General features: G+C 42.1%; 1 protein-coding gene across 1 annotated transcript in view; it reads right to left on the bottom strand.

Moving 5' to 3' along the window:
- Positions 1 to 24,951, bottom strand: part of PRDM16 (PR/SET domain 16) — a 456,415-nt gene that overhangs the window by 22,267 nt on the left and 409,197 nt on the right. Inside the window, exons 6-10 of the mRNA XM_077837220.1 lie at positions 20,782 to 20,980; positions 14,795 to 14,942; positions 14,009 to 14,162; positions 7,939 to 9,340; positions 2,329 to 2,413 (exon numbers count right to left, since the gene is read on the bottom strand). Coding sequence (XP_077693346.1) covers positions 2,329 to 2,413; positions 7,939 to 9,340; positions 14,009 to 14,162; positions 14,795 to 14,942; positions 20,782 to 20,980 — 1,988 coding nt within the window. The remainder of the gene's footprint in view (positions 1 to 2,328; positions 2,414 to 7,938; positions 9,341 to 14,008; positions 14,163 to 14,794; positions 14,943 to 20,781; positions 20,981 to 24,951) is intronic.

Raw genomic sequence — 24,951 nt, 5'->3', positions numbered from 1 at the left:
ATTAACTACATAACAAGGGAACAGTACGGTCATTTAATTATTCCGATCAGAATGAATTTACAGCTCAAGATTAAATACCCTTTGTACAAGAACCTATTGTACTTTTAAAAAAAGTAGTTATCAGGAAGTTTCAGACTGAGTGATATTTAGGTTTTAGACTATTTTGTGTAATAAGCTATTAGAGATAACCAGGCCTTCCATATCTTTTTTTTTCCATGGGAAGAGGAGGGGGTCTGGATTTCATGAACAATGTTAATAGCCTTCCACCCAATGCCTGCTCTTATTCGAGGCTAGTAAATTTCTCACCGTCTTGCTGGACCCTGGCTTTGCCTTAGTAGCTCCTCCCTGCTATCAGATCCTTTACAGGCAGATATCCCCACTATTCTAATTCACACAAACACAGGATGTTCCTGACCAGCCTGTCGCTATTATCCAGCTAGCTTGAAGGAAAAATCAGGGGAAGTTATTAACCAAACTCTCGGGCCGATGCGAAACAATGAAGGAACTAAGTTTAGCCGTGAAAGCAGCCGGTATCCAGCTTTCACAAACCCGTGGGTTATTTATCCAAGGTGGGAAATGCTGTCAAAAGAGAACAATGCACGTAAATATAAATGAGAGTACAATAGCAACCACAGAGCATTTGGAGAGAGCAAATGAGGGGAGCTGGCGGCTATCACTTAGAAAAGGACAGCATGGCAGAGCTGACTGTATTATCTCTAAAGGAGGAATGAGTCATACAGAGCACCAGAGTAATGCTAAACGATAGAGGTTTTAGTTTGTACTTAGCCATGAGTTTCACATGGGCCTGATTTTCACTGACAGTCACTCTGGGCTTAGGGCTTAGTCATGCCTTTTAAGCACAGTTCTGCATGAAGGGCCCACTGCTACACGCAGCAGAGGGTATTGTAAGTGGCTGACTTTGCTAGCTCTTGCTTGGGGGATTGACCCCTCTTCTTCCCATCCCCTTTGAGATGTCTTGCACCTTAATGAGGCACAGATTACTCCTGCAGGAATTCTGTGCCACTGTGCAATGCAGAATTTTGCAGAAATTAATGTGCACGCAGAATTTCCTTTCCCCCAGAGAAATGGGCTGCAGTGCTGTGAGCCACCACAAGGGGCTGCTGGACTTGGCAGAGCCCAGCTCGCACACAGAAAACACTGCTGGGGGTGTGGGGTGGGGAGGGAGCTAGGGGGTTCCTGGCAGCTGCAGTTCCCAGCCTGCTCAGGGAAGGAGAGGGCACCACACAGGAAACTCCGTGCAAGCCCTGGACTGAGCATCAGGCTGTTTCTCCCTCTGGATCCCTGGGCTCTGAAGGGAGGTGGATGGGTGTCTGGGCAAGGGCAGCCCACAGCTGGGTTCTGGGGGGAGTGGGTATTTGGACCGGAGGGGCCCCACGGTTGGGCTCCGGAGGGAGGAGGTTCGGGTGTATTGGCTGGAGGGGGCCCTGCAAGTGGGCTCAGGGAGGAGGGGTTGTGGGTGTCTGGTCCCGCAGCTGGGCTCTGGGTGCGGAAACAGGAACTGGGTTGTCATAGGGGTTTCTTCAACTCTCTACTCCTGGGGGAAATTTTGTGTGTGTCTGTACCGTTACAGACATACTTGCTGACAGGTATTTTGAAATAAATTTCCAAAATAATTGAACTTGGTGTGATTATGTGGTGCTATTTTGACAAATAAAATTTGCAGAATTTTAAAATACGGTGCGCAGAATTTTTAATTTTTAGGTGCAGACTGCGCCCAGGAGTAACTGATGAAGCAGTTTCTGAGTTCTTGGGAGCATAGGGACTGTAACTGTGCCCAACTGTCATCCAGGGGCTCAAGGGTGGTGGGGCACAATCTTGTTCTTAGTAGCAAATACATTCTTGAACTAACTGTATAAGGAGGGCCTGATTCTCCACTGCCCTGCAACTGGTGCAATTGTTATGGTGGTGTAAACTGAGCACTGTAAAATGCTGCTGTTCTGATTTGGTAGTGTCTTACTCCCACTTTGTACTGGTTTAAATGACTACACAAGGTGCAGGGCAATGAAAAATTAGACCGGCATTTCGGAAGAGAGGAAAGCAAGAGGTTAGATGGGCCCTTGCGAGCTGCCCAGCCCTTTCTCACGTGGACCCTGGCAAGATGAATTTGGTTAGCACTAAAGGACCAATAGGGCAGTGATTTCATCATGCTAAAATTGGGTATGAAATTACTTTGCTTTAAAAATAAGTGCTGGAAAATACTGTCAGGCTTAACCAGGGAGGTACGAACAAAGTGACCTAAATGTCACATCTCCATCTCTAATTTCTTGGCATCCTATCAACACTGTATTGTGTTTCTCCTGGTTTTACCTGTGGGTGAAAAAGCAGTGGGGAAGGTCGCAAGTACTTCTCCTTTAGGGCACCCACTGGGTCTGTCACCTTCCGCTTCTCCACCCTGCTGGACAACAACACAGAGGGTTACATACCCTACAGGGCTGTAAATGGGGAAGAAAACTAATAACAACACGTCATGTGCAGAGCAGTTGAAATATATTTAAAGACTATCTTTCTGGTAATAAACACACCTTGCCATCCCTTTCCATGGGAATCGCAAATGGGATCCCATAAAGCACACAGACAACAGTTCTTTGAAAGAACAGGCTCAGCCCATGCTTTATATTTTGGGTGATACTTTACAACACACACCACAACTGTTGTGCTAGTGATGAACAAAAGGGTTAGATGTGCCCACGCAGGAGTGTCTTGGTGCCTTTGCTGCATGGATATGCCACCTGTGCCCTACAAGCTTTATCGCTGTTGTGGAATGTTCTGATTCAAGACAGAAAAGCCACTGATTCATAGATTCATAGATATTTAGGTCAGAAGGGACCATTATGATCATCTAGTCTGACCTCCTGCACAACGCAGGCCACAGAATTTCACCCACCACTCTTACAAAAAAAAACCTCACACCTATATCTGTGCTATTGAAGTCCTCAAATTGTAGTTTAAAGACCTCAAGGAGCAGAGAATCCTCCAGCAAGTGACCCGTGCCCCATGCTACAGAGGAAGGCGAAAAACCTCCAGGGCCTCTTCCAATCTGCCCTGGAGGAAAATTCCTTCCCGACCCCAAATATGGCGATCAGCTAAACCCTGAGCATATGGGCAAGATTCATCAGCCAGATACTACAGAAAATTCTTTCCCAGGTAACTTGGACCTTACCCCATCTAAAACCCATCACAGGCCATTGGGCCTATTTACCATGAATATTTAATTACCAAAACCATGTTATCCCATCATACCATCTCCTCCATAAACTTATCGAGTTTAATCTTAAAGCAAGATAGATCTTTTGCCCCCACTACTTCCCTCGGAAGGCTATTCCAAAACTTCACTCCTCTGATGGTTAGAAACCTTCGTCTAATTTCTAATCTAAATTTCCTAGTGGCCAGTTTATATCCATTTGTTCTTGTGTCCACATTGGTACTGAGTTTAAATAATTCCTCTCCCTCTCTGGTATTTATCCCTCTGATATATTTATAGAGAGCAATCATATCTCCCCTCAGCCTTCTTTTAGTTAGGCTAAACAAGCCAAGCTCCCTGAGTCTCCTTTCATAAGACAAGTTTTCCATTCCACTGAGTTTGTGGCAGCCATAGCAAGGAAAGACCTGTGCCCCAGTTTGTCTTCATCTTATGGTTCACGCTGGGCCTGATTCTGCAGCCCTAAAGTGTGCTAAAATCCAGCTGAAATAATTAGGTGTTTTGTATTTATTTCCTCTCTCTCAAAGCTTAGGTATACATTGCAATTGGCTTTGTTTGGTAAATGCCTGTGACCAAAATTTTCAAAACTATGAGCTGAAACTTTGGCTCCGAAGGGTATATCTACACAGGGAAGTTAGTGTGCAGGGAGATAGGGTGTGAATTTAAAGAGCACTAGCTTCTTAGCATTAAAGCCCTGTGTGGACAGTCTTAATGCTCACTGAGACTGACCTCAGGCAGTTTAGCTTAACACACTTCCAAAGTGCATTAAGTTGATGCACACAAAGACGCTCTTTAAGGGTATGTCTACACTACGAAATTAGGTCGAATTTATAGAAGTCGGTTTTTTAGAAATCGTTTTTATCTATTCGAGTGTGTGTGTCCACACAGAAAATGCTCTAAGTGCATTAACTCGGCGGAGCGCTTCCACAGTACCGAGGCAAGCGTCGACTTCCGGAGCGTTGCACTGTGGGTAGCTATCCCACAGTTCCCGCAGTCTCCGGAAATGAGATTCAAAAGTTCGCGGTTCTTTTCCTGTCTACCTGGCCAGTGCAACTGAGTTGAGACTGCTGTTCAGAGCGGTCACAATGGAGCACTCTGGGATAGCTCCCGGAGGCCAATACTGTCGAATTGTGTCCACAGTACCCCAAATTCGACCCGGCAAGGCCGATTTAAGCGCTAATCCACTTGTCAGGGCTGGAGTAAGGAAATCGATTTTAAGAGCCCTATAAGTCGAAAAAAAGGGCTTCATTGTGTGGACGGGTGCAGGTTTACATCGATTTAATGCTGCTAAATTCAACCTAAAGTCCTAGTGTAGACCAGGGCTTAGTGCATAATAAGAGCATTCACACAAGGAGTTAATGCAGAGTAGCTGATGCCCACTTGCACTAGCTACTGTGGGCTTCTTCCCCATGTAAGCAAGCCCTAAATCTACATTTAGGCTCCTAAGAGTTGGGTTTTCTAAAATGCCCAAGTGACTTAGGAGCAAAACCCCAGTGAAGTCACTTAGCTATTTTGAAAATCTCAGGTTTAAACACCTAAATATGGATTTAGGAGCCTAACTTTTGGCTCCTATTTTTCAAAACATTGCCCTTAATGTCATGGCATCATAGATTTGTAGTGAAACCACGCGGTGAAGTCATCCAGCAAAAGTGTGAACTAGCGCATTTGCTGGGGTAATAATGTTATGGAAAATAACTCCTAGGAATGGAACTGCATCTTTCAAACCTTGGACTAGATTCTATCGCCGTTACACCAGTGAATATCCAGCATTATCATAGTGACCTTAATTACATTTCTCCAGTGTAAATGAAAACAGAATCTGGCGTTACATCTCAGCCGCTTGGTACATAGTTTAAATAGCCAACAGAGTTTAATCCAAATGAGGGGCAAAGTTCTTGCACAGTGCTGTTTGGTGTATTAATTTAATTTGAAGCTACTCTTTCTAGAGGAAAAGAAAAAACGAGGATCTGAAACTTAGTCCCAATTATAATGATTTATTTTTTAGCCATTTGGACATAAAAATCATGAACGAAGTCATTTTTGATTAAAAAAAACAAATTGTAGAAGTAAATTTCAACTGATCCAGTGTAAAATGGCAGATATATTAAACTGCAGCTAATAATGGTGCAGCCAGCTCAGCCTTCCTTCCTCCATGAAGGGCTGAAATTAGCCACGATCTATTAATTGGGGGAAGTACCTTCTCGAGCTGCCTAGAAGTTTCCCATGAAACAACCCAACCGCTATCAAAAAAATGGAAAAAACCATTCACATGAGGCCCTGGGTGAAGCAATATCACCACGTTCTGCTCAGTTCTGGCACCTTCCGATGCCAAGCACTGAGCACAGTGAAGGGCAGATCTCCCTGTCAGAGCCAAATTCCACAGTGACTAAAGGATTAAGCTGATCTTTTCAGCCCAGTGCCTGAGAACATTACCTTAACAAGGCTGAGTTGAAAATTGCACTGATTTCAGGCTGTCTGGCTGCATTAAATTATATCACCAAGAGAAAATGTCAAGGACTTTGGGGGGAGGGCAGGAGGGGCAGAGGAGCCAAATGATGTGAGAGAGTCTGATAAAGTTTAGAACCAAAATATTTCCATATTTTTTCAAGCTAGGACTTGGAAGCTTTGCTATTTAGCTCATTACATTAGAAGTCTGATTTGCAAGTGACTCCACCACTGACTTTCTATTTTAATATCTTACTAAGACTATTTGCATCCCATGGAATGCAGCAAATGACACCCTCATCCTTCACTTACGCCTGTCTTCTGGTCCTTTGCGGTTTTCCCGAGACTGCTATTTTAACTGGCAAGTGCTTTTTTCAATCTTTGTTATTTTAGCATTCCTTCTGAGAATACCCAGAGGTAGTGGAATCCTAAACTGATTCTCAGATCCTACCCAATCCACTTTATTTATTGTCCAGACATATTTTTACAAAAATAAACACTGGACTATTTACATCATCACTTATTTTTCTGGAGGAGGATGATCGTGATAGGTGCCAGACAGAACGTATTATATGTCCCAGGTCGTGGAGTAGCCTTCTTTCCACCCCAGAAAGTAAGCATGTAAGTAAGCAACGCAGAATCAGCCCTGAAAGTGCTGGCAAAGAGACTGGGGCTTTCTTAACAGCAAAGCAATGAGGGCTCACTAATCCTCATCTTAGCTGACAGCTCTTTGGCCTAGTTAGACATTGACATCATTTTTCCCACACTTATCAGCCATGCAATAGTAGCAAGGCAGTGCATAGCAGGTGTTTTCCTGGGCTATCCTTCAATTACTATGTGCACCTCCCTGAGGACATGGACAAAGTGCTCTGGGACCCACATGCCAGCAGAACTTTGAATTCCTTCCATTAAAAGGATTGCCAAACTCCAACTCTAAGAGTGTGCCCAATAACGTTCGGAGACTGGGCTAGAACTAGACTCAGTTTTCCTCACCACCTCTTCTTGGAGGACCAGTGCAGGTACAGAGCCATGTATTGGATGCTCCAATTTCCATGCAGGAAGCAATACAAAGACAAACCACTAAACCTGTGGAGCCAATCTGGAAAATGGAAGCTGGAAGCTCAAATCCAGCATTTGCATACTGAAATGGACACTCAGGTGGCCCCAATACCCATTTTAACTGTAAGTGCCTGATTTGGTGCCTGGATCACAAATCTGATGCACCAACTTACTGCAGGTGCTAAAAATTAGCATTTGCCACTCCGCTGTGATTGTGGTACCATGGTACAGCAAGAAGAAACCCAGGATATTGCTGGCACTGGGGTGGGAAACACAGAGTGTTAATGGTGCCCATTTTTTGTAACTGGAGTCTCTATGGGTTTTTAGTGTTATAAAAATTTTTAAAGGGCTCTAAAATGAAAGGACTCAAACCTTCACTGTAAGTTGGAACCCAAACTCGCTCTTTCTGGAGGCTCAAAAACCAGGTTGGTTATTTTTTTCTACTAAGCTTTCACATGCTCCTTGGGTTCAGCTAGTACCAGGAGCGAAACACCATGAATAAGGCTTTCCTCATTGGCTGAAACAAGGAAGCACGTGAAACCTTGTAAGGAAGACATGCTTGCAAGATTTGCAGACAAGAGAGTTTTGGATAATAAAAATGCGGCACTTAACATTTACATAGTACTTGTGACCTGTAGATCTCAAAGTACTTTGGAAAGGTGGGTATAAATCATTATCCCCATTTCTACAGACAGAATAAATATAAAAAATAAACAAGGTGAAGGGTCTTGCCAAAGGCCATAAAAGAGGTCAGTGGCAGAACTGGGAATACAACCTATGCCTCCTGACTCTCAGAGTCATTCTCAACTCACTAGAGTAAGGGTTCTGACATACTTCAGAACTGTTGCATTCTTATCTGAATCAAACTCTTTGGAATTCACCCAACATGAGATGCCATCTTAGTGTTGCCTAGGTTTCTTAAATGGGCTATGCTCCTTCTTGTTGAAATAGGAATATGGCCCTTTCCCTACATAAATGTATGCCTCTGGATAACATCAATGATTATTCTTTTCAGTTATACAGCCCTTTTCATTCACAAATCTCTAACTGCTTTAACAAAAGAGGGCAAGAACAATCAAATGCAGCATGATTTTACTGAATCATTCTTCTCTTCTTTCCACCCACCCCCCACATCATGATCTGCCTTACGTCATGAACCCCACCTTTGAAATGGGCCTGTTGGAAGAAATGATTAAGGCAGGGTATGTTAATACCTGTATATGGGGTCCATGAAAAAGGGTGATGGCTTAGCATAATGCAGGGATGGCTGCTGAGAGAGCTGAGACTGAGAAATCTTGGGTAGTACTTCACTGGCCATTAGTTTCCTTTCCCCATAGATGTGGTTTTTTCGAGGCTCCCTCCCTCCGTTCTGACTGGCTCGGATGCGGTTGCCGATGCTTAGATCCAGTGGCTGTTCCTCCCCAGAAGATGGGGCCGGCAAGACCTTGGGTGGTGGCAAGATTGGCTTAATCTCTTTTGGTTTTGTGGTGAGATCAAAGGGCGATTCTGAGCTGGTGCTACCCACTTTGTGAAGGTCCCTGGGTGACTTTGGTTCTGCCTTGACCAGCAAGTTGTGATTGAGAGTCCGGTCCGTAAAAGGATACAGTGAATGGGGAAAATTGGGGAGGAACTGAAATGGGAACATGGAGTGATATGGGAGGGAACCTATCTTCTTCTCCTGCATCCCCATAAAGCCAGGGCCGAAATACTTCTCTGCAATGGAGGCAATCGCTTTTATGGAGTCATTGGCTGCCCCCATCGTGGGGAGCAGCTGCTCTTCCGGGGGAGGGAAGAAGGAGTGCTGAGAATAGAAAAGGGGGAGCTCGTTCACATTGTTGGTGGAACTGGTGGACACAGAACTGCTGACAAAATCTGGCTTGTTCTCAGTCTGTTTGCTTTTGTCTTTCATTTTGTCCCTGTCGCTCTCTGCATCGCTCTCCAGGTCAGAGCCAGTGCCAGTGGTGGTATCGAGGTCTGTGCCTGTGGTCGTGTTGACATCCTCGAAGTCGCTCCCATCAGACATGTCGCTGTTCCTGGCTTTTAGCTTGTCCAAGTAGGAGTTTTCCAAGCTGCTTTCAAATTTCTCCTCCCCTGAGATGGGCTGGTTGCTGCTGCTCACTGCAGAAATCAGAGGCAGTGCCGGGTTCCCCAGGGGGCTTGGAAGCTTTGCGTCTTGGGTGTGGTTGAGGGGACTCTTGAGCAGCGGGGTGGGAGGCAACAAAGGGGGCCTGGGGTATAGAGAGGGAGGAAAAATCCCTGGGAATCCTGGAGCAAGGGCAGGAAATGCTGGGGGAGCAGGCGAGAATGGAATACCCCCTGGGTGAGGTCGGGATGGAAAATAATCATTGAATCCCAGGCTGGCATGGTTGAGGTTGGGTGAGGGTTTAGCTTTGTCCATCAGGGAGGTGGGCGTTAAAGGTAGGCCAGGGGCAAAAATCCCCCCTGGGTTGTAATGGTTCTTGCCCTCGCAGAAGCGCCGGTGCTTGTTGAGAGAGGAGGTAGTGCTAAACATCTGGCCGCAGTCCTTGCATTTGATCTGGGTGCGACAGTCCGCGTGCATCCGCTTGTGGCGGCAGAGGTTGGAGAACTGCGTGTAGGATTTGTGGCAGACCTCACCTAAAGCATCAACAGAAACCAAAACCAAAACCAATATGAAATTAATATGAAATTGCTTCGATCCTGGGATGAGCAGCTCCCCCTGTTCACCTAACCCCTCTTGTCCCGTAGAGTTAAACAAATGAGGAGGAGCGGGCTTGCGGGTAAGCCACTGGTCTGTCAGATCTGCCTTCAGCTACCGGCTCGACCCAGACTCTCTGCATGACCTTAAGCCAATCACTTAATATCCTTGAGCTTCAGCTTCCCATTTATAAAATGGGGATAATAATTCTACTTTTGTCTGCCTTGTCTATTTAGAATATAAACCTCAGGGGGCAAGGTCTGTCTCTTACTGTGTCTTTGTACAGCTCCCAGCACAACAGGCTCCTGATTGTGGCTGAAACGTGGAAGAGTTACTGTAATACAAATAATAAATAATAACCAACACATTTCCCTGTGAAAAAGTTCCAGGGGATGCAAATCTCTCAACTTGCAGCTTTGCCCCTGCAAATCTTCAGAAACCCTGATGTAATGTGCTATTCTAGCTCAAGGATTTTTTTTATTATTATTTTAAATAAAGATAATCGTGCACTTTAATCATAATATCTATTTATATTAGCTAGTTTGCTTTCCTTGTAGTCTGGCATGGCAGGAAGTATTCAAGGCTGAAGGGAGAAGAACTTTGCCTCATTTAATCAAGTCGATCATTTTTTTAAAATGCCATTAATAGTAAGTTACCGCTCCACGGGGATGTTCTATAAATATTCCTCAAACCAGGGCTCAGCTTCAGCGAGGAATGAGGCGAGATCTTGTGTTTGTTAAATTAATAGGGGCACCCTAGCAGTGACAGAGTTAATGCTCTGTCAGCATTTTCCATATAGACTTCTAATACGAGGCTTTCAGAATGTGACTTGCTACAACTTGTACAAGGAAGGACTATAGCGGTGATTATGAAGAAACAGAAATTAAACCCAACCCAAACTGTTTCACAAGTCCAAAGAAATTTAACTTTTTCAAATGTCCCTTCTGCACTTCATAATATTACTGCCTAGCACTTCTACTTCACCTTCTACCTGAGCACCTCAAAAGTACCTTGTAAACATGAAGGTGAAATTCACCCCCTGTGCAGATTACCACCACAAGCCTTATCCACCATTCACATATACAGGACATAAGTGGTGCAAAGGCTTTCAGCTGGCCCCTAGCACAGGGATAAATTTCACCTGTTAATGAATTAAGGCTTTCACTGACTTTAAAAGAGAGTTGTTATCACCATTTTACAAAGAGAGAAACTGAGGCAGAACAAGGTTAAGTGAATTACACAAGTTAGTAGCCAAGCAAGAATAGAATCCGGATCTCCTGACACCCAGTCCTGTGGCTTAAGGATGAGACAATACTTCTTTCTGTGGTAGAGGCCTTTACGCCTGGGTTAAAAGTGATACCTTTGCTATAATTTATTATCCACATCAGTACCTGAATGGAAGTATCAAAACACAGCAAGAGAAGCTGTTCTAAGAATATTTCCAACCCAGACAAATCCAAGCATCCTTGGAAAGCTGATGAGGAAGCCAGTTCTACTGAGATTTCAAGTCATGATCAGTGAAATTTCACCAGTTTGGCAATTCAGTACACATGAGCACCCAAAAAGGCAGAAGGATCTCACAAGAGCAGACTAGTTCTCCTTGTGGTGGTGTTACTACAAGAACTGTCTTTCCTCATGGTATTTCAGCTCTCATGCTTCTGGCTCTGGATGCAACTCAGAAGTGCAGAGGCAGTGCAGAACTGAAAGGACAAATAGCAATCAATTTTTTTTTTAATATCAAAAGAGGTTAAAAGGCCAAATGATCATTTTATCAAAATTGTTCAGTCCATACCTAATTTCCAGTATTTGCACCTTGAACTGTGGCAGTTTGTGCTTGTGTATATAGTGTGATGGTTTTTCTATACATTCTTCAACGAAGATTTTCAAAGAAGGATTTTGGGTTGGTTGGTTGGTGCTTTGCTTTATTTTTTTTTAACTATTTCCTTGTTTTTTATTATTACTTTTAAAAAGGTGCAAAGAGAAATGAATCCCAAACTATTTTCACTCAGGGCAAGTGAAAGTGATTATGGGTGTGTTTTATTTACACCAGAATTTGTACATAGGGATCTGCCAGAGTCTGAAAAACACAGAAGTTACAGGAACTTCCTCTGTGTTTCAGCAGCTGCCACTGACTCTCATTGTTACTGAGCCCAAGAGACATGCCTGTCATTGGGCAGCCTCAGAACAATGAAGTCAATATGCTGCAATCGGTAGGCCAAGGTAAGGATAGAGCATCCGTCCTTAACTCTGAATTTCCTGGCTTTGACAGTCGCATCTCTTGGACTCTTTTAGTTCTAGTGGGCAGGAGTGTTTCTCCCTGCATGCTTGCGTGTTTGCAAGGAGAGCATCTGTAGGCCTCTGAGAATGTTTGTATGTATTTAAGAGAGTGTGTATATGAGTCTGTGTAAAAACAAGTGTTTCCATGTGTGTGAATTTATAACTCCCTCTCAAATTACTAATAATTTTTGGAGAAATGTCACATTTTTGGATTTACTGAAAAGATGTTTGTATATTTTTCTTTCCAGTGGAAAATTACCCCCTTTCTAATTTTAACTATGTCTCCTTTAGCATGTGCCAAAAGATGTTATATTGTGGTTTGGAAGAGACATAACAATTCATAATAAATAGCTAATCTACTTTAGAAAATTACATCAGAACAGAATGCAATTTTTGTAAACATTTGTTGGCTGACCATTGGGTTTGCGGGTTAGCATTATCCCTATGGTAAATGTCTTTAATAATGCAAATAAACAAGCAAAGTATAATAATCTCGTGCAGAAAAAACTTATGGAAAGATGAAGGGTAATATTCAAAGCAAGTTTGTCCAAAGAAGAGGATTGTTTTTTCCATTCTTCCATGCCCTAAAGAGTCCCTGCAACACCCTCATAGTTATGCAAACAGGCATCTTTGTGCTGCTAAAGATACCAGAGTTTATTTCATCATTCCAAGGCAAGCAGGGCCTAAAAATACTTGTTTAAAAGCCCAGTTGTGTAATGATTTTGGAAATCCACGCAGAATCTTCTCACTTGCTGTTCTGGATTTTATAGTTATAAAAGCGTCAAAACCAACTTTGCAAAAAGAAAAGGAGTACTTGTGGCAGTACTTAGAGACTAAACAATTTATTTGAGCATAAGCTTTCGTGAGCTACAGCTCACTTCATCAGATGCTCACGAAAGCTTATGCTCAAATAAATTTGTTAGTCTCTAAGGTGCCACAAGTACTCCTTTTCTTTTTGCGAATACAGACTAACACGGCTGTTACTCTAAAACTGACTTTCTTTATTATCCAGGTACAAGACTGCAAACACTTTCTATTAAACAGAAAGAAAAAGTTTTGCAGGGGACCCTGGCCCCCAGGTTCCATAAGCATAGTCAGCACACCCACAGAGCCCCATCTTTTGTTAGCTTTTACTCAGTTGTTAACAGATTCAATATTAACACTTGTCACACATGAACTGGGCAGACTTGTTCTCAAGTTATTTCAAACCTTGATATGGATGAGGAGAACACTTTACCCATAATTGCTTTGGTAAGAAGAGTGAGTTGGTTGTTAGAAGAAACAGTTCATTTCAATGTAGAAATATTACGAGATTCAGATTCTCTCTCTCTCTCTCTTTCTTTCATGTGCCAGTTGGCATGAGATGCTAAGTGAAAGATCATATCATCATCTCTCTAGTCAGCCAAATGAGTAATAACAGTATTTTGTATTTCCCCACTGACGCCCATCTGATGAGCTCAATGCACATTAATGAATTTCGCCTCGCACCTACCATTGTGCACTGTTCCCGTTTGGGGATATGGAAGCACAGACAAGTTCAGTGGCTTGCATGGTGGAACATCTGGCCTCAGCCTCAAAGCCAGGAACTGAACAGAGATCCTGTTTTGTGCTTTAACTACACGGCCACCTTTTTTTGTGAGATGGTGAGTGGTAGCCACCAGAGCACGCCGTGCACATTTCTGGTGATGTAGAATACGCCTTCCTGCACAGTTACCAAGATGCAAGGGGCACTACAGAGATTAAAAAAAACAAACCCAAAGGCAACAAGAAATAAGATGAGGATCTTTCAGGCATTCCCAGGGTAAATGATCCCTTTGGAAACGCCCTCCTGAATACTACAAGGATGTAGCTAATTTGCAATTTAAATAGTTGGAGAGTATTGTCTAGATTAAAGTCCTCGGGAATAAAGAAGAAAAAAATGCTTTTTAAAAGTTCCTTCTTTCTTGTATGCTGCTTTTCCAAATTCTTCACCCTGATCGTATGATTTGAAGCCCCCCAGAAACAAATTTCTATCAGGCTGTTTATTTTTGTCACCAACAGGACCATTAGAAAAAGAGAGAGAAAGAAAAGATATGAGAAAATGGCATCACTGGGCCTGCTGAGAGACTCAGCTTTTAACTTGTCAAGAAAGTCAAAAACTGCCATGAATGTTTACTGAAAAAACAAGGAGCATGCAAAAAAAAAAAAAATCTCTGCGGAATTTCATCTTGTGCTCTGACCTATAAAATTACAGCGGCTGCTCAAAGAGGTACAGCCAGTGCTGGGGCCCCCCTTAGGATATGTACAATTATAGCGAAAGCCAGGATTGTGTGATGGCCGTGACAACTTACATATGAAAGGTTTGACAGTACTGTGAATGTGCTTGTGTTGTTTGAGGCCAGACGAGGTGGCAAAGGTTTTGCCACAGTCCGGGCAGGCATGGGCTCGCGCGCCAACGTGCTGGGAACGGATGTGCCGCTGGAGGTTGCTGGGGTCAGTAAACACCTGAGAAAGTGAGAAAAGAGAAAATGCTTTTAGGGGACAGAAACAAACATGGCTGTGGCAGAGGAGGGAGGGTTGGCTGACTATTGTTGTTTATCGTAAGTGTTCTTGGGATAACAGGTTCTGAGATCAGCAGTGCAGGATTTTCACCTTGCACTGCGAAGAGATAACATACAATTAGTGCTGACTTGTATCATGTTCACCGGTTGGCACCCAACTCATCTCACCCTCTATGCAGTCTATGGTGTATCCAATTTCATACATAAAGTTTTGCTTCTGAATAGCTAAATCTATCTGCCTGACAACACACATGCTTCACAGTGCTCACCTGAAATCTAAAGAACCTTGCAATGCTTGGGAAAAGGCTATGAGAATGGTTGCTTGCAGGTAGATTGGGTTCCACATCCAAGTTTACAGGACTGGGTTAAACCCCAGGCTGAGAAGTCTTTTCTTTGCTTCCTGTTACTCATGTTACCTTATTCTGAATTATGGTTACAATTGTCATTCCTCAAGAAAGTAAAACCATGCCGATTGACACTGCGTTTGATTATTTCCGCTGAGTCGTTTCTCCAGCTCACCAGGTCTTTTCCTGGATGACGCTGTGAACCCACGCTGCATCATGCCCTGAACCATACCTTCACACAGTTTTCACATTCAAATCGTTTGCCACTGTCATGTGACATCTGGTGACGAATCAGGTTTGATTTCCAGTTGAAAGCCTTTGGACATTGGTCACACTTGTACTCCCTCTCCTCAGTGTGGATTATCATGTGCTGCTCCAAGCTAGGGAAGAAAGAGAGCAGAGAATTCAGGCATACAGCCACAATAAATGAGCCAATGAATAGTGTAGTCCTCGACTGGTTCCAATTCAGGGTCAGGCTGAACAAGACACTTGCTGACAACAGAGCTACAGTTACTGTAATCCTGTTCTTTAGGGTCACCGTACTAAGGAGGTTTGAGAGAGACCATGGTGATTAAAGATGGTGACAGACAAACAGGTCAATAAGCACTGTTTTTTTCACACCTAACTAGTCAACCCAGTGCTTGTCACATAACATGACTTCAAAATCCTTTTAAAATAAAGTGAACAACGTATTAACAATTATGTGTCTAGGGAAATTTTCTTCTTTTTTTCCTTTTTCTTTTGACATTTAATTTCACATTGAAAATGGGCCCATTCTGCCCTCCAAAGTTTGTTATGTTTCATGAATTTTCTCCCATTTAATGTGAAAAAGAGAGAAAATGGACCCCAATCCTGAAGGTCCATGAGGGAAAACACGAGTGACAGAGACTCCAGCAGGATCCCGGCAAGGAAAGACAAGATATTAGCTGTTGCTGCTGAACTTATCATGTTGCCACTTTCATGGGCACAAAGCCCATAACTTCCCAGAACACTGGGACTCAACATTTGAAAGAAATGTGATAAGGTGCAAACACATTTCACTTTTAAATGTCAGACATCTTTTATTACTTAACTCGGTGATTTTCAACTTCTGCCAACTGGATGATTATGGCAAACCCAAGTGGCTGCTGAAATAGTGCCATTACAGAGAGAGCTGTTCAGAGAAAGCTGCTGTATTTCCCCCCATGCCAAAGTGTTCTCTCTGCCTTTTCATCTTGAGTGTGTGTGTCAGCAAGCAGCTCTCCTGCTGAGCCAGTAAACCAGGGGGTGACAGTAAAGGGAAGCCAATGTGATGGATGGTGGGATCGGTAGGAAGGGCAGAAATTCCTCTACTGAGGATGAACATAAAGTGCAGTAAAGAAGATTTACCCCATTAGCAACTCGAGTACCAAAAAAGCTGCAACTTGTTCACCCTGTAAACCCTATGATCCAGAGAAAGGAGGAACATTTGCAACTCCTGTTGGCTTCAAGCACAGATCAGTGGGAGTTGCAGATACTCAGCCATATAGATAAATTCCACAGAACTATAAGACACACTGAAATTTAACAGAAAATGAAATCGTCTTGGTAGTTAAACTGTCCCTATAGAATTTTAAAGGAGGTATACAATTTTATATTAAATTCTGTGGGATGGTTTAAAAACCCAATAGAAATGTTCTGTCAGTCTATTAAATTCCACAGACCCGTTCCTCTCAGGGTTAGCCCCTATGGCTGGGATTTCAAAAGGAGTTTTAGGACGTTAGGAACCCAGGAGTTCGGTATTTAATTTCCTTAGTTTCTTGTGAAATTCCCAGCCCAAAAACTCATGGGACTGAAAAATGACTTGAATTTAAATATCTGTGACCTGATGGCATTTGCTGGTTCACAAGTTACGACAACTGTGTATGTTGCTGTTTCAGCACACCTCTAGTGCTTGGCTAGATTTCCGTCTGCCTGATAACCACTTCTGACTAACCAAAGCAGTTTAAAATCTCACTACTCCCTGGGATATCCTCTCTTCTCCCTTCAAGTTCTAATTGTTAATCTTCATGAAAAAGACACTAATAAATTGACTTCCTGTTAATCATGAAGAATAATCATCCATTCTGATAAAGAAACTATGTTCACCATGAAGTTGTATTATTTTCCTGTGGTTAATTGCCATTTATGATTTTATTTAGAGAAAACATGGACAACTAAATACAATATTTACAGGAAAATATCTACTGAGATTAGCACATCTATTTACTTAGTCATCTCCTAAATGCTCAGTTTCAGCTTTCTAGTGATATTCTTGATTTGATCCATATTAAATTCCAAGAAATTATTAGGCAAACTAGGTATACTGACTGGACTTATCCTGCTGTCTTAGCAGGGCTTCTCTAGGAATAAAGTGGAATGTTCAGATTTACTGGGGCCCAAACAAGAATAGGTAGTTTCCTCCTGAAATGGCATTAAATTTAATCTCTGCATGGAACTATATATTTGGAAAAGAAAATCGTAACTGAAAGCCTAAGCATAAAAGGTGATGAGTTTAATGTACACATAGGCATAATTAACACATTTACATTAAAACCTTCAGTGTACATAAGAACGTCCATACTGGGTCAGAACAAAGGTCCATCTAGCCCAGTATCCTGCCTTCCAACAGTGGCCAATGCCAGGTGCCCCAGAGGGAATGAACAGAACAGGTAATCATCAAGTGATCCATCCCGTCGCCCGTTCCAAGCTTCTGGCAAACAGAGACTATGGACTCCATCCGTGCCCATCTTTGCTAATAGCCATTGATGGACCGATCCTCCATGAATTTATCTAGTTCTTTTTTGAATCCTGTTATAGCCTTGGCCTTCAAAACATCCTCTGGCAAGGAGTTCCACAGGTTGACTGTTTGTTGTGTGAAAAAATACTTCCTTTTGGTTGTTTTAATCCTGCTGCCTATTGATTTCATTTGGTGACCACTAGTTCTTGTATTATGAGAAGGAGTAAATAACACTTCCTTCTCAACACCAGTCATGATATTATAGACCTCCATCATATCCCCCTTAGTCGTCTCTTTTCCCAGCTGAAAAGTCCAAGTCTTATTAATCTCTCTTCATATGGCAGCCATTCCATACAACAAATCATTTTTGTTGCCCTTTTCTAAACCTTTTCCAATTCCAATATATCTTTTTTGAGATGGGGCGACCACATCTGCATGCAGTATTTAAGATGTGGGTGTACCATGGATTTATATAGAGGCAATATGATATATTCTGTCTTATTATAGATCCCTTTCTAAATGATTCCCAACATTCTGTTCGTTTTTTTGACTGCTGCTGCACATTGAGTGGATGTTTTCAGAGAACTATTCACAGTGACTCCAAGATCTCTTTCTTGAGTGGTAACAGCTAATTTAGACCCCATCATTTTATATGTATAGTTGGGATTATGTTTTCCAATGTGCATTACTTTGCATTTATCAACCTTGAATTTCATCTGCCATTTTGTTGCCCACTCACCCAGTTTTGTGAGATCCTTTTCATAGCTCTTCACAGTCTGCTTGGGGCTTAACTATCTTGAGTAGTTTTGTGTCAACTACAAATTTTTCCACCTCACTGTTTACCCCTTTTTCCAGATCATTTATGAATATGTTGAACAGTACCGGTCCCAGTACAGACCCCTGGAGGACACCACTATTTGCCTCTCTCCATTCTGAAAACTGTCCATGTATTCCTACCCTTTGTTTCCTATCTTTTAACCAGTTACCAGTTCATGAGAGGACCTTCCCTCTTATCCCATGACTGCTTACTTTGCTTAAGAGCCTTTGGTGAGGGACCTTGTCAAAGGCTTTCTGAAAATCTAAGTACACTATATCCACTGGATCCCCTTTGTCCACGTGCTTGTTGACCCCTCTCAAAGAATTCTACTAGATTGGTGAGGTATGATTTCCCTTTACAAAACCACATTGACTCTTCCCCAACAAATTATGTTCATTTATGTGTCTGACAATTGTGTTCTTTACTATAGTGTCAACCAGTTTGCCTGGTACTGAAGTCAGGCTTACCAGCCTGTAATTGCCAGGGTCACCTTTGGAGCCCTTTTTAAAAATTGGCATCACATTAGCTATTCTCCAGTCATTCAGTACAGTAGCTGATTTAAATGGTAGGTTACAGATGAGAGTTAGTAGTCCTGCAATTTCACTTTGGAGTTCCTTCAGAACTCTTGGGTGAATACCTTGTGGTCCTGGAGACTTATTATTGTTTAATTTGTTCCAAAATGTCCTCTAATGACACCTCAATCTGGGACAGTTCCTCAGATTTGTCACCTAAAAAGTATGTCTCAGGTTTGAGAATCTCCCTCACATCCTCAGCTGTGAAGACTGATGCAAAGAATTCATTTAGTTTCTCCACAATGGCCTTATCACCCCTGAGTGCTCCTTTAGCATCTCAATTGTCCAGTGGCCCCACTGGTTGTTTAGCAGGCTTCCTGCTTCTGATGTACTTAAAATTTTTTTGCTATTACTTTTTGAGTCTTTGGCTAGCTGTTCTTCAAATTCTTTTTTGGCCTTCTTAATTATATTTTTACACTTCATTTGCCAGAGTTTATGCGCCTTTCTATTTTCCTCATTAGGGTTTAACTTCCACTTTTTAAAGGATGCCTTTTTGCCTCTCACAGCTTCTCTTACTTTGTTGTTTAGCCATGGTGGCTCTTTTTTGGTTCTCTTTCTATGTTTTTTAATTTGGGGTATACATTTAAATTGAACCTCTATTATGGTGTCTTTAAAAAGTTTCCATGCAGCTTGCAGGGATTTGACTTTTGGTGCTGTACCTTTTAATTTCTGTTTAACTAACTTCCTCATTTTTGTGTAGTTCCCATTTCTCAAATTAAATGCTACAGTGTTGGGCCGCTGTGGTGTTTTCCCCGCCACAGGGATGTTACATTTAATTATATTATGGTCACTATTACCAAGCGGTCCAGCTATATTCACCTTTTGGACCTGATCCTGTGCTCCACTTAGGACTAAATCAAGGATTGCCTCTCCTTTTGTGGGTTCCAGGACTAGCTGTTCCAAGAAGCAGTCATTTAAGGTGCCAAGAAACTTTATCTCTGCCTCCCATCCTGAGGTGATACGTACCCAGTCAATATGGGGATAGTTTAAATCCCCCATTATAACTGAGTTTTTTATTTTAATAGCCTCTCTAATCTCCCTGAGCGTTTCACAGTCACTGTCACCATTCTGGTCAGGTGGTTGGTAATATGTCCCTACTGCTATATTCTAATTATTCGAGCATGAAATTACTATCCATAGAGATTCTATGATACAGTTTAGTTCATTTAAGACTTTTACTTCATTTGATTCTATGCTTTCTTTCACATATAGTGCCACTCCCCCACCAGCATGACCTGTTCTGCCTTCTCATATATTTTGTACCCTGGTATTAAATCCGTGTCCCATTGATTATCCTCATTCCACCAAGTTTCTGTGATGCCTATTATATAAATATCCTCATTTAATATGAGGCACTCTGGTTCACCCATCTTATTATTTAGACTTCTAGGATTGGTATATATTGGTAAAATTCATAATAAAGGGCTAGAAGTTGTCTCATACTTTAATGTCTACTAAAGAGAAGATACTAAATTGAAGATACCCTGTTTTTTCATTCATTTTTTTTTCCAATTAATTATTTCTCATTCACTTCAGAACTGATTGGAAAGAACCTTTTCCCATTGACTTCAATGGTGAAGGAAGGGGCCTGATGGATATCCTTTTTTAAAATGGGCCTTATGCTGGGTTGACAGAACTGATCACTTCGGCTTGTCCACAGAACTAGCATAGAGGGAGAGGTAGTACAGTCATACCAGTCTTGACCTGAAAAGGGGGAGGTGGAATTCAGTCCCCATGCCTGCTGCTGAGATGGCCAACAATCAGAGCCGACTAGCAGGATGGATTTTCTAAGGCAGTGTGAAAATAGTCAATGGATCATGACAGTGGACCCTAAGGCATGAATTGAGACCACAACTCACTCAACATGAGCTGCCAACCAGCTGCCTGATTGCGAGTGATTTTCTGAAAACACCTGGTTGGAGCCATATTCAGAATGGTGGCCTACAGCTGAAAAACCACAATCAGATACCAACCCTGAGCCCTCCAGCTCCCCCTTGATTCACGCACTTCCAAATACTATTTTGTGTTTGGATAATTCCTTCTAGCTTTCCACATCCCACTAGCTAGGTACGTTCCTGCTGTCTCAGCAATACCTGTATTTACTGGGGAACATTCTCTCACAGTCTTTGCACTCATAGACCTGCCCGTCGCCTAACCCTTCCTGTTTGAGCTCCTCATTCAGTGTCTCATACAGCGAGCTGACAGAGTTGCAGGCATATTTCTTGTGTCGCCGCAGGTCCAGCTTCGACTGGAAGAGCTCATCGCAGTCCTCACAACGAAATGTGTGCTCTTCTGAAAACAGGAAGACAAAATAGTTCAACGTCAGCATTAGAAAGTCCCAAATAATTTCAATTCTTCTGAGCAGCTGTTTCTCCTGCAAATAAAATGGCATCCATTTGCACATAATCTGAGCATAGCATGTTTGCACGCTGCAGGTACAGAATGCACATCCATACACTGGGCTGGTGCAGTTAGTATCGAGCATGAATGGTGTCATTACAAAAGTCATACAACCTGAAGAGACCATGACTTTTAGAATGCTCTTTGCTGCAGAAAAGTGTCTTCACCAGCAGCAGCAGCTTGAACTCCTCTGTCTGCTTTTTGTCCTCAGCTCAGAAGAGGCTTTTTAGCTGATTCCTACAGGAGTTACTGGATTTACACAGTGTTGGGTTTTGGCTGTCTTTTTTATTTGTGCAATTAAGTGTTTTTAAAATACAAATAACTTTGTGGCTGTTTCCTTCAATGGGCCTGCCAAGAGGCGGGGTGGAAAGCTTTGCAAACCAGAAGGATTCCTGTCTCAAAAATAAACCTATAAAAAGATGATAATTATATTTCTGCTAGGAAAAGCTCCTCTGCTTTAAGGCAACCTGGAGAACACACTTTTCAAGGGATTCCCTTTCCCCCCAATCCTCTAAGCTTATGTAGCAGCCACAGTGCACTATGAAGCAGGAGGAGTTCGAAACCAGAGCACCGTGCAGTGAAGAAAAAGGAGCCAAATTCTTTGTTTTTTAAAAAAAGACCTAATGCACATAATAAATTATTGTAGTCAAGGTCAAACAAATTAAAAAGAGGGCAGCTATTATTAAGTTTACAAGGCAGCATCCTGACCATAGTGCCAAGTCAAACAATCAGCTCAGAGCTGTAAATTTTCCAGGAGAACGACTTCTGTGAGGGAGTTGGGACAATCCGGGTTTCTCCACCCAGCAGTCAGCTTGAAACAGAAGCTTTTGAATGACCATTTAGTCTCTTTATGCTGGATTCACTCCCTCCCCTTTCTCACTCCCCACTCTATTTCTGAAAGTTGTCTTTGCAATTCAAGTTTCATTCTCGCACTTCAAGAGCTTTATGGCAAATTTAAAGCCTGTAGCAAGACTCATTAACTCAAAAGGCATAATAAAAATATTATTTTTAAAGGGATAGAGCTGGTAGTGAATCTCATGATCTTGGCTAATATTGTTAGCTCTGACCTGGATCGTCTGTGGTATAAGAAAGGAGATGAGTGGGTAAAAGATGGGAAGCATTCCTATACCCTGACTCCCCTGTGTGTATGAGTCTCTGTATGCCCTGCACTGGTGTTTCTAAGATGTGTAACAAACTTTTTATCTGATTTCCATGCGATAAGGTACATGTGCTAACCAGCACAAACTTTTGCACCAAATATCATCACCTAGTCTTTGTTTTACAAGGCCCAAAAGTGTGTTTGGTGTAAATCAAGAGGACCACTTTTGGAGTCAATATAGTTACACCAATGTAAGTGAAGTCATAATCAGATCCAGGGTCTTTTAGTGCTTCCTTGTTTGTGATTAAAATTTTAATTCTCCTCTCTAATTTTCCATACTGCCTAGTGCCAATTAATGAAACTAAACAATATCAACAATAAATAATAATTACCACTCACAGCACTTTGTACATCAAATAATGTTAAAATATTAACTAAACAATTTGCTCTCACAGCACCTCTGCGAGGGAGGTCAGTGGTGCCATTCCCATTGGACACAGGAGGAAAATGAAACATGGGGAGGTGAAGTGACTTGCTGAAGATGAGAAGAATGGACGATGAGAGGTGGGCACACAAAGAGAAGCAAATTAACATTTTCTAAAATGAAATTTTTATTCAAAAATTTTTGATCCAATTTTGAAAAAAGGGGGAAAATTGGTGAAAATTTCCCTTTTTTCCCTCCCTTTTCAAGTAGCTTAGATGGATAATAGAATATGGGTCTGATTCTTCTGCCACTGTTGACGTCAATGGCCAAAGTGCCCTGGGCCTCAGTTGAAGCTGGATTGGGCCCCTTTTTCTAGTTTTAGGGGAAGAAACTATGTTTATTAGAAATCTTGAGAACTGAGCCAATATGTAAGTGACATGTTTTGTGTCACCAGGGAGGGAGAGCTGGAAACAGAAGCAAGAGAAGCTACCCAGATGTAACAGAAGGTTGACAAGGCAGTGTAAGCTGCAGCACTTGTTGTGTTTATTCTATCTTCAAGAAATTGTTTCTTATAAAATAAAATCATGAATGGGCAAATGACATTGTCACATTTTATGTGATGTGACAGAATGATGTGATACAAGGTGTTTCCAGGCTAAATTTAAGACACCATCAGCACACATCTATTGGCTAAATTATGCCTCTTCTGGGACAGAGCTGAGCTGGGCAGCAGGATTGGTGCACGACCTGAACAGCCTTTCCTTATCCTTGTCCAAGGCATAATACATCCGGAGGTGCTGGGACAGACAGATGGGCCTGTTGCTACAATATTGCAAGGATCAGCCTGCACACCTTGTTTTGCAGCCATTTCGATGCGGTCAAGAGCACAGGCTGATGGGGCCACCTCACCAAGACACTCCACTTCTGTCATATATTAATTAAATCTTGATCTCACTGCATCCTGCAGCAGATGATTATTCCGTGCTGTGCCTATATCTCAACATCGAATCCACATTGCAAGTTGTACTGCAAAGTGCTGTTGTTGCTGGCAAAAATGCCTCCATTTTTGTTCTGTCTTTGCACTCCAGAGAATCAGGTGATGATACAGGACCAGTTTGAGTTGTCTAGTCCCTCCCTCCTCCCACCTGCATGATAACAGGATCTTCCTCTATAGAGGTCCCTTGGTTATCTTGAACTGTTCTGGCAACAAGATCATCTACTTTAGTAACTCATCCTATTGATCTACTCTTTCTTTCTTTCTTGAATAGTTAGTGAGCTGGGGAAAGCTCTGGTCTGGAGAATTAATCAAAAGTTCATCTGCTTCTCTATAGCTTCTCTGAACTTTTTTTTTTTTAAACTTCCCTGGTTAGGAAATCCCAGGAAAGCCTGATCTCTTACGAAATTCTCAGTGCATCCTAATTCCACACAGGACAAAAATATCCCATGTCTCAATGCATTTTGGTGCTTCATCTTTTACCCCAAACTAGGAAATGCGGAGGTAAATGGGTTTTTTTTTTCTTCACCAAGACAATTTAACAAAGAATGTCCTCAAACTTCAAAAAGCCTTCAAGATTTGGGTGGTGATTTTGGTTGGCTCTTATTTTCCCTGAACCAGTTTCTAGGTATGAAATGTGCAGATGGATATAGGCAGATTTAGCAGGAACACCAGGGCACTTGTTCTCAAGGGAGAATATTTCATTAGATAGCTAGATATAGGTAAGTAACACATGTACACACATATGCACACACACTACATCACAACACTACGCATATTACTTTAGAATCCCTGCTACCATTAAGGAGAGTAACACATCTTTTGCTTTGATGCACAGCTAAAGAGATTATAATTCACATATCTATGAAACACATTTGTTACAGCTGGTAATTCTTCTTATTTGGCTAATTCTGCCTCCCCCATTGCTCCTGTCTTGCCCATTGTCAGAATCACTGCAAGTTGTGCATTATTGGCCAACCCTCAGTTGCCACAAACTGGCCTAGCTCTATTGATACCAGCTGAATATTGGTCCAATAAGGCTTCTGTTAAGTAATGACAGAAAAAACAAGGCCCCACGTGGCTTGACTAGTTCACTCAGTTCAGCCACCTCCATTTTTTTGGTTTTGCTTTGTGTATCCTTTTTGTGCAACAAATACTGTGCAGATAATGCTCTTTATGCTTCAAATCTTTTGGGGAAAAAAAGTATCTATTTTGAGCAAACTCATGAGAACTTTCTTCTTCCCTTGTCAAGAGCAACAGCTTTTTCATGATCATGGAGGATGGACAATATGAAGAGAAATGGATTTTCTGAGAAAACAAAACATATTGAGAGAGACACGAAGATG

The sequence above is a fragment of the Eretmochelys imbricata genome, chromosome 18 (assembly GCF_965152235.1).
Source record: "Eretmochelys imbricata isolate rEreImb1 chromosome 18, rEreImb1.hap1, whole genome shotgun sequence".
NCBI lineage: Eukaryota > Metazoa > Chordata > Testudines > Cheloniidae > Eretmochelys > Eretmochelys imbricata.
Note: the sequence above shows the minus strand (reverse complement) of the source record. Positions and strands in the feature narration are given on the sequence as shown.